The sequence below is a fragment of the Drosophila guanche genome, unplaced genomic scaffold, assembly GCF_900245975.1.
Source record: "Drosophila guanche unplaced genomic scaffold, DGUA_6, whole genome shotgun sequence".
Classification (NCBI taxonomy): Eukaryota; Metazoa; Arthropoda; class Insecta; order Diptera; family Drosophilidae; genus Drosophila; species Drosophila guanche.
The window spans coordinates 441,035-451,452 of NW_022995752.1; the positions used below are offsets into that span (position 1 = coordinate 441,035).

The window sequence follows — 10,418 nt, forward strand, 5'->3', positions numbered from 1 at the left end:
TCTTGGTTGACCTTAATTTTAAACTTAAGTTTTAAACTTAATTTGCAAGCATTTCAACAAAAAGAAGTCGTGAAAACTAGCCAATCTTGTGGAGAATTGATTGATACATCTGATTAAATTATAGTTGTAGCTCCGATACTCCTAACTGCCTAGTAATATTAAATAGAACATCAACATAGAGGAAAATGATTTAAAACTCCGCTATATTTACGGTATATTTTTAGAATGAAAAGGTATATTGTGGCATATTTTTGAGGGTCTGACGGTATATCTTATCGATATTTCCGCGGTCACACTGGTCACACCATTTCCATTGCTTTTCACTAAATATTTAAATTAAATTAAGTAAAAAATTCGATCATACCAGCCACACAGAAGTACCAACGCGAGACTGGGCCGGCCTCAAAAAATTCGTGCCCAGAGTTTATCTGTGATCTGTGATGAGGGAGTGGCGCAAGCAGTGAATTATGAGCCCGAAAACGCAGGCCAAAGTGAAATGTTCGAAGAAGCGAAAAACGGAAACCAAGCGGCGGCAGTGATTCGATTGGAATAGAAAAGTGTTATTTGTTTTAGTTAATTATACCAAAACGTTTGTGCTTTTAGCTGCATTCTTGTGAGCACAACGAGTGAGCCCACCCCCCAACCCCATTCCAACTGCAGTGAGTGACTGGTGCAAAAGAGCAGTGGAGAAACACAACGAAAGCGAAGCGAACGGGAGAAGGAATAATAAAAAAAAACTGCCTTGTTGGCTTATGCAGACTTACTGTGTTTGGTTTGGTACACAAGGTGAGGCCACGACAAAACAAACAAAATGCATAAAAATAGCCCATTGCGACACTTGACATCTGCCCCCTCGTGGAGGGAGGGTGGGCGGTGCCCGCGCCGCACCTGAAAATGGAAAGAAATCGCAGATAAGCCAGTGCCGCTCGCAATTTTGATAGCAGGAGCTAGTCCCACTTTTGTTGTTCGCTGGGTCGTGGCTGTAAAAAAAGAGAACAAATCGAACTGTCTTCAGCCGTGCATTCCCAAATTCCAGCCGAAAAACAACCCGTTCTGGTAGCTAACGTGATTTTGCCATACCCTCGTACTCGTGCTCATGTTCGTACGCGAATTAGTGTCCCCCTCCCCCCCCTCTCAGCTATCTCTCTGCTGATTTTGTTTGACTTATCGCCAGTAAACATATTCGTTCTCTGCGAAAACATCCAATCTACTATCTCTAGTTCGGTACGAGTTCTCAGGGCATAAAGCTGAGTTTCTCTTCTCTGCGGCAAAGCAGACCGGATGATTCATAGGGCTTACACACATACATATGTATGTACGTGTGCCGACTGTGCTCGAGCTCATTAGAACGCCTGTGTTAGCCGCTTTGCTCTGGCCTCTGCTTGTAACAGCCAGAGGTAAATAGGTTTACTTCTACCGTTAAGTAAAACTTTCACTGGATCAAATGAGCTGCCACCAGGCAAAAGCAAGTCTCCCAGATACTCAATTAAAAAGTGAAACCCAATAAAAGGCCAAATAAACTGAAAAGTGTGCACAAAAAATCCGTTTATTGCAAATAAATCATTCACCCACGCGTATGGATCCACGAGCCACAATTGGCAGCTTGCCCAGGCGCTATCCGCCGATCTTCGCCATCCTGGATATGTGTTGGAAATCTGGGCCAAGAAACGACAGATAGATAGTTTCGGTTTAAACAATTTTAACGCTTAGGAAGGAACCTCTTTCCTTTCGTATTCGTAGTGGTGCTCCGCTTCCGCTAAATGAAATTTGAGTAAAGTACAGCCCCAAACCTTTCTTTCATTAAATGTCTTCTTTGTGGGGCCATTTGTGTGTTCCCCAATTCAAAATTCAACGTGTCCAAAGTACAAAAGTCTCAGCGCTAACTCCAGACCCAGGCCGAAGCGCTTCCTCTTTCCCTGCCCCGACCTCTTCCGCTCAAATCTTCAAGTTTCAATGAACTGCAACGGTTTTTGTTTACCAGCTTTTGTTTTGCCTTCTGCCTTGTTTCGCATCTGCTGCTCGGATTGCAAGAAGCGCCGTGCCAGCAGGCAGACGTACACATACATAGATACATATGTACACGCTTATACAGTGTGCACTCGATATGTGATTAGTTCTACCTCCATCCATATCCGCATTTTCGCATTGTTTCGTATTTGTACCTGAAAGAGTTATGCGGGAGCAATGTGTATGAATGTTTTGGTGGATAAACAAATTCTTCATACAAGAACTTGCGTATGGAGACGAGGGCGTCATCGAAGGTGTAGCCAAAATAGAATGTAATCTTTTTAGCTTCTAGCAACTCTTGAATTGTTGCAGGGCCAAAGGGTAGGGCATACCCATATCGGGGTCATGCGTGTTCAAAAATCAAATGAGCCGCGGCCTGGACGGCCTTGCCCTGTCCTGACGATTTATGTATTAACATATTTTTACACACGATGGATGGGGCTCAATGCTATATTATATATAATTCATATACGTACATAAAACAAAGTACACATAAATGAACTTGCCTATTGCCTGGCTTTCGCTGATGATGTACTCGGATTAGTAACTTTTTTGAAGGACTGGCAATGCCTACAGTCGCTGTAGTCGCTACAACCAACCCCTTGGCCTGTGGTGTCTTGTCTCGAAAGTGCCAAAGAGTAGCACAAGTGGCCCTGCAAGTTTTACTTTTACTTTTCCATTCAGTAGCTGTTTGCTTTGTCTTTGGTTCTGTCTGGAATTCAGCATGAAATGATTCATTTAACACCAGACGCATCCCAGCTTCAAAGCCTCACCAAGCCCCTACTTGTTATCCCACAACTTCCGATGCTTAACAGGGCGTTGTTCCGCATTTTTGTGTCGCAGCTTAAGGGTTGTGGCGATGGTACTTGTGCACCTGCTAAAAGCCACCGCAGCCTCCTTCTCTTTCCACTACTAAAACATTTTGGCAGCCACAAGAGGACGGAGTACACTCGAAAGTGAAAATATGGCCATAAATATAAACGAACTGGAAATGTGATAGGATAGTGTACGTGCATAGTCGCATATAATCGCCATTGGGGCTATTGCTGTTCTGTCTTTTCCGCGCCATCCCCCGTTTAGCCCAAACACACAGATACACCGCTATCGGGCACTCACTCGAGTAAATTTACACACGTGCAAGAGTACGAGTATGTCTTAATTAACAATTTTTATGAACTATGAAAAATTGGCTACGAAAAGAGTAGAAAAGAAATAAAAGGAGAGGAGAAGAAACAAAAAGAAGAGAAAGGAGAGCTAGACACAGCCCCAAAATGTGTGGTTTGCCATGTTTGTTGCTTTTTGCTGTTGTTGGGGGCAACAACCGACGAGGACAACGCCACGCGCTCGGACGCACCTGTTTCACTGAACGCGCCACGACCCGCACCCACCCCTTCGAATCGGGTCGGCATCCGTTCCGGCTCTCCCGGTTCCAGTCGGCGGTCTGTGAATATCGTCATAGTTTTGCTTTCGTAATGTGTGACCATTTTGGGCGAATGTCAATTCAAATATTTATTCATTCTTGTTTACAAGTGAAATTTAATTATAAATACGATATCTCTGCAGTGTCGTCTGCCCTCTCTGGGGGATCTGATATCTGTGTGGGACTCTGTCTACCTACTGCCACTGATGTTGATTCTCCAAAGCCCAGACACACCACACAGCCGGTGAGACAACCAACCCATTTGGACGCCGCCAACGCACCGCAACTTATCGATTTTTTTCTTAGTTCAAAATACGCAAATGCTTCCCCACGACAGACTTTCCCACACACTTCCCTCCGCAAAAACGTCTGCAAGAACAATTATTCTCTACACAAGCAGATCAAGGTGAATTTACTTCGAAGGTGACGTTGTTCGCTGTGGAGAGGACCAATATCTTTTTCACCACGCACCAACCACGCAGCGCTATTAGCACTAGCAGATGCACAGACCATTCTTTATGTTGTTTATAGTCTTATACTTATCTGTCATAGAAGGGATTTGGAAGGATATTAAAGGTTTCGGTTCGCTTAGCGCTTTGGTTTCTTGTCATCATTTTCCCATGTTTCCCTTTTTGCTATCCCCAAACCCACAATTCCAAAGCCACTTTTGCTTTTCGACTAAGAGCCACAAAAAGGTCAAATGACTTCTAGACGTTGCGACGCGTCGACGTCAAACAAACAAAATGCCAAAAGTCATGCTCGCTGCACTCCATGGTCTCCATACCGGCGCCAGTCTTCAGGTCTTCGGTTGGCCGACTTAGCGAACTTTTGAACCACTTGAAAGTGCAGAGGAAAACGAACAAATCTCGTATTTGGTGTACATAGTTTTTGTTGGCAAGGCGAAATGGAGAAATGTGTGGTGAGTTGTAAGTACCAACGAACATACATGTGTATATCGTGCATAGTCCACAGATGCGCCTGAGGAATGAGGTAATAGCGTAGCAATTACTAAATGCCTGAACGCAGGAAAATATTGATTACAAAATTGAGCAGAACGCAATCCGAAATTTAACTTCAACATCGACAGCATGTATTTCTGTATGTATGTATGTATATATATGTATGTATGTACATCATTGAAACACATTTTCATTGCAACGATAATTCAGAGCGCACATCAAGTGGCAGTGAACTTTGTGGCCAACTTCCTTCTGCACCCACCTTACTGTGCCAATAATCTGTGTAAAGCTGCAGCCTAAACTATTCGGTGATCTAAGATTCCTCCAAACAGCCAACAGAAATGTAATTCTTAAACGATTAATCAGACGAGTGGCAAAGGCACGGTTCGGCCCTTGCGTGTGTGGTTTCCCTTGAGTCGCTGGCTTCCACGCCTGTTCTCAGGTGGTTGGTTTGTTACCTGAGCTGAGTCAACTTTCCGTCTTTCTCAAATAGGACACGGCACGCCCGTTTTTTTGCTCCTCTTCTGTGTGTCTTTTTGCTAATGGTGGCGTCATCGGCAGCGGCAGTCCAGGACTGGCCCAGAAAGTGTGCAAGTGCTCGTGACCCCACAGAATCTAGTGCAGCAGGCCATCTAGCGCCAGATAGCAGAAACAATTTGCGTAAATTAGTGTAATTACAGTTTAAAACTTTTGCTCAACATAGCTTGGCTTGGGGCGCAGAAAAGGGGGATTGTCTGTGGGTAAGCCGAGAACCGAACCGGTTTGTCAGTTTGTGTGAGCAGAAATGTGTGTGTGTGCTAGCGGTCAATAAAATGATAAATAAAAGGCGCTGCTGTGAGAGCATTGTCATAAAACATAGAAACAACAGGCATTTGTATGAATAAAACGAAAAATAAATTAAAGCCAAGTCAAGCAACGGAATCAGCGAAGACACGAAGAGAAGACTTACCAATAAATGAACGCGTTCCTGTGAAAGATACTCAAATTCTGATTGCTTTTTGTTACTTCTTTTCAGCATGGAAGTGCACAACAGCTTGCACTGCGCCTCTCCTGTGCTCTCCTCGTTGCAGGCCAACGCCTCCGGCAGTGCGACGCCCAAGAAGACGGCCTCCAGCAGTGCGGCAGCGGCAGCTCAGAGCGCACTCCTCGATCAACTCAGCCAGCAGCAGAATGCGGAGCATGAGGAGACAGATACACACAGTCGACGGGACTGTGTCAGTCCGGCCAGCTCCAACTCGGAGCCGGATAAGGAACTGAACGAGCTGAGGAATCTGAACGGTTCGCTGACAGGCAGCGGAAGTGTTGGCAAGTCGAACGGCTCCCTGAGCGGCGCCTCTTCGACCACCTCGGCGCCAGCTGGAACGAGCATCGCCAATACCAATGGCTCCGCCAGCGGAGCGGCATCGTTGAGCGTGGTGTCAGCCACGGCACATCTGAAGAAGCGCATCACCAGCAGCCGCACACCAACCCGCAAGGCTCATCGCATTAAATTCTATCGCAATGGGGATCGCTTCTACCCGGGCATAACCATACCCGTGTCCAACGAACGATATCGATCATTCGAGAGCCTCTACGAGGACCTGACACGACTCCTCGAGGAGAATGTGAAAATCCCAGGTGCTGTGCGCACCATCTATGACATGTGTGGCAAGAAGGTGAGTGAAGCGAACATTTATCCATCAGATTTGACTGATGTTTCCCCCCTTAGATTATCGCCCTGGAGGAGCTGGAGGATGGACAGAGCTACGTGTGTTCCTGCAATAACGAAAACTTCAAGAAGGTCGAGTACAATACCAGCTCCCAGCCGCTGGCCAACCTCACGCTGGCGAACAACAGCCGCTCGTGCAACAGTCGACTGGCCAAGCTGCAGCGTCCCGCATCTCCGCTGAAGAACGGAGTTCTCAACAGCAGTGCACCGGCCACAGTTGCCGGAGGAGCCGCCTCCAATGGCAGTCCGTTGAACACTTCGCGGTTCAGTGAGCGAGACAGCGTGGTACATCCTCGCATCGTTACCCTCATACGGAATGGGACAAAGCCAAGGCGCATCATTCGATTGCTGCTGAACAAGCGGAACAGTCCCAGCTTCGACCACGTCCTGACCGCCATTACGCAGGTGGTGCGGCTGGATACGGGCTATGTGAGGAAGGTGTTTACCCTGTCGGGTGTCTCGGTGCTGCAGCTGGCCGACTTCTTTGGCTCGGATGATGTGTTCTTTGCCTACGGCACAGAGCGGGTCAACACCGTGGACGACTTCAAGTTGGAGGCGGAGGAGCAGCGCGCCATTAATGCTATACGAAAGACGCTGCGCACGGCGGGCACCGCCTGCAAGGGACCCAAGCCCAAAATGCCTGTCAAGAGCAAAAAGGCATACCCGCCGGGGGAACTAAAAGCCCAGGCCGAGGCTCAGCTTCAGTCAGAGGCAAGCCCTGCCAACGAGGACGATGAGCAGGCGGCGCTGCTCAAGAGCACTGGCGTGGAGGTAGCCGAACTTCCGGCTGCCATACGCGACAACTACACGCTGAGCCAAATCATTGGCGACGGCAACTTTGCCATTGTGCTGAAAATTAAGGATCGCCAGACGGGCATTCCTCGCGCTCTGAAAATAATCGACAAGAGCAAGTGCAAGGGCAAAGAGCACTACATTGACGCAGAGGTGCGCGTCATGAAGAAGCTCCACCATCCACACATAATCTCGCTCGTAATGGATGTGGACCAGAACACAAATATGTATCTGGTGCTGGAGTATGTCAGTGGTGGGTTCATTGGCAATCAGCCTGAAATTCACCTTTACTAATTTCCCTTTATTTCGCAGGGGGCGATCTTTTTGATGCAATTACCCAGGTGACGCGTTTCTCGGAGAGCCAATCCCGCATCATGATCAGACATCTGGGCTCAGCCATGTCTTACCTACATTCCATGGGCATTGTGCACCGAGATATAAAGCCGGAGAACCTATTGGTAAGTGGGAAAGTTAGGCATTTGATTCAAGTAATGCAGTTGGGACCATTCGCAGGTTGAACTGGATGAGTTTGGGAATGTCGTTCAACTGAAACTCGCTGACTTTGGACTGGCCTGTGAAGTCACCGAACCTCTATACGCCGTCTGCGGCACGCCAACCTATGTGGCGCCCGAAATATTACTAGAAGTGGGATACGGCTTAAAGGTAAAGTAACTTTATAAGTCATAATTTAAGTCTGCAATTTAATTGATTTGTTTATCGCAGATCGATGTTTGGGCTGCTGGCATCATACTGTACATACTGCTGTGCGGCTTCCCGCCGTTTGTGGCGCCAGACAACCAACAGGAGCCGCTTTTTGACGCCATCATCTCGGGCGTGTACGAGTTCCCAGATCCCTACTGGTCGGATATTGGAGACGGTGTGCGCGATCTAATCGCCAACATGCTGCAATCCGATCCCGATGTTCGCTTCACCAGCGAGGATATTTTGGATCACTATTGGACAATGGGCAACGAGGAAATCGGATGCGGCGATTACAACAGATGAATTATGGCCGTGTGGGGTGTTTAAACAGAAATCTAATCACGCCCACTTATTGACGTTATCGTTGACGCCGCGTAGTTTTTGTATTATGTATTTTAGAATGCTACTATTTAGGCTTTTATTTATTCACACATTACCACATACACCACGATAATCCTGTAGTGTACTAGAGATAACTACAAACAATTTAAGACAAGACAAAACAAGACACGACGTAAGAAACAAACAGTCAAACGAAAAAACAAAAACAAACAAGAGAAAACGAAGCAAAACCCCAAAATAGTACTCTAGAAACTGAAGTTTCGAAATTCCAGTTTCCAAACCGTTTACGGTTGGTTTCGCAATCATATATTTAGTCTTAACTTCTTAACATATGTATTTAAACTTTACAGAGCGCATGCAAGCGAGAATCATATTTTTTATTTGGTACTTTTAGAATGTTTAATTGGTTAATAAACCACAAGTTGTGTATATTTTCATAAACATTGTTCATTTTCCTCATTGTTCTGCCTGCTTCCCTTTGTTTCTTTTGATTTGCTTAGACCCCGAACCGCATAGGAAAACATAAATTAGACTAAATCCAACAATAATTAAGCGCATTTATGAAGAACGAAATATACATGCATACACACATACATACTTATATTGTCAATATGTTGATGTTTGGGTTTTATTTCCCATGGACAAAGGGCTGTGTTTGGACTGTCGTCAAAAAATCGAAGAAGAGACTTTTGAAATGGTTCCTACTCTTCCTGTTTTTCATCTCCGGATAAAGAGAGTTTTTAAACCTAATACGAAACGCAAAGTCTCACGCAAAGTCGCAAAGTACTCGTGGCCGAGTAGCAAAGAAGTGTGGCTTCAGTTTTGATGCATGAATCAATTACAGCAATATTATGAGAAACCAGTGTACCCGATCGGAACATATCGAACGTATTTCCACGTACTATTTACACGTTACTTCACATCAAGGCTCGGCCCGCATACAATTAACAAAATGGAAGATTCACTATATTGGTAATGGTACGAATCACTATAATACGCGTGTACGTGAGGCGGCAGCGCCACTTGAATAGACAATAGATAAGGCCATGCCGAGCCCTGGTCTGAAGGGAACTGTATAATCTATCTGCCCCAAAAGCGAAGGTGTCAACAAGAATGTGTTGCTCCTTGTATTGAGGACTCCACACACAAGAACAATACTCCAATATCGGGCGGATATATCGAAGTTTAGCTCCAATTATGTTGTAAAGATAGAAGAACTGCACCCCAAACCATTCCAAGCTCATTCTAATATTTACCTAAGTTCCCATTCCCTCTCCATTTCAACAAAATAATATAATTTCTTATCTCTTTGGTTGCGCGCGCAGTTTTTCAAACATTTTTATGATATCACTTACATACTGTATAAAAAGCTTCCTTGCTCCCACAAGAGGTGATTTGAATGTTTGAATTGTAAAATATAAGGTCATACGGTCAGGTATACCTATACAACCCAAAAATAATTAGCATATGAAATTCGTCAAAATGATTCTTCAAACGGATTAAATTGTTGTTTCTGTGTTAAAAGTCTTTGCAAGCTGGTAAAATCAAATAGAACATCAAAATCGATTAAATTATTTTAAGATTCACTGTTTTGCAGGTTTTAAAGGTAGGGTTGACAATTATTTAAAAAATATCATATCGGTGATATATTTTGCTTGAAAAAAATATCAAAATAATATAAAATATATCACTGCAAAAATATATTTGATGTATAAATTAAATTCCGTGCGCATCGGTAATAACTACCATAAAGAAAACAGAAACCTTATGGTTAACATATTTAATCCTTATTCCACTTTTCTGTGTTTTTAATTTGACTTATTCAACTATTATTCGCTCTACATACATAATTCTTTTGAGAGGTGTTTATGGTTTTTGGTTTAAAACACCCACAGACTTTTTCACAGTACGAATATCCTCCAGATAATATTCCTATCTCGCACACCTCACAACGAGAAGGGACGTGTGAGACGCTTTTTACGCGTCACAACTTTTATACAGGGCACTCTGCACCTTAGCGGTGTTTTGTCAAATTTTAAATATTTTCTTCATCTGTCATCTACATCTAGAACACTTTTCATTCACCGTCCGCACACAACAAACAAAATAAAAATAAAAGCTGAGGGACGGGGTGGGTTAAAAGTCGGCACAGACATCGGCAGGGGGAGGGCAGAGGCAGGGGCCGAGTGAAGCAGAAGCAGAGTGTGAATGAGAGAATGTAAAAAGAACAACAAAAGCTGCGGAACAGGGTGGGTTTAGCCACTGGAAATTAATTTCTCCATTGTGGCTAAAAGAATGATCCGATCGGATCCCAATTTGGTGATCTGATAGATATTTCCTACGGAATGGCGTTTTTAGTTTTCTTTTATCTTCAAAACTGTAGGGTTGGGAGGATTTCGCCCTTTTGCGGAGGCGGAAGGGGCGTGGCTCATTTGAAATACACTGGTTTCAGTATGAGCAAATAGCAGTCTGGATGCAAAATTTGGTG

General features: G+C 44.7%; 1 protein-coding gene across 3 annotated transcripts; it reads left to right on the forward strand.

Moving 5' to 3' along the window:
- Positions 1 to 353: 353 nt before the first annotated feature.
- Positions 354 to 8,371, forward strand: LOC117587577 (serine/threonine-protein kinase GA29083). Of its 3 annotated transcripts, XM_034278409.1 has the most exons (7): positions 354 to 498; positions 604 to 786; positions 5,402 to 6,041; positions 6,095 to 7,139; positions 7,199 to 7,344; positions 7,400 to 7,549; positions 7,610 to 8,371. In XM_034278409.1, the coding sequence occupies exons 3-7, from the start codon at positions 5,403 to 5,405 to the stop codon at positions 7,889 to 7,891; spliced, it is 2,262 nt and encodes a 753-aa protein (XP_034134300.1). In that variant the 5' UTR covers positions 354 to 498; positions 604 to 786; position 5,402; the 3' UTR covers positions 7,892 to 8,371. The 3 variants fall into 3 exon arrangements, with proteins under 3 accessions (XP_034134300.1, XP_034134299.1, XP_034134298.1); XM_034278408.1 differs by having other exon boundaries at positions 355 to 786; XM_034278407.1 differs by lacking the exons at positions 354 to 498; positions 604 to 786 and adding an exon at positions 5,250 to 5,355.
- Positions 8,372 to 10,418: the final 2,047 nt, after the last annotated feature.

Excerpts from the sequence above, each read along its gene's own strand:
- LOC117587577 (XM_034278407.1), top strand. Across the intron at positions 6,042-6,094 it reads ATGACATGTGTGGCAAGAAG|ATTATCGCCCTGGAGGAGCT; the intron begins GTGAGTGAAGCG and ends TTCCCCCCTTAG. Across the intron at positions 7,140-7,198 it reads GGTGCTGGAGTATGTCAGTG|GGGGCGATCTTTTTGATGCA; the intron begins GTGGGTTCATTG and ends TTTATTTCGCAG.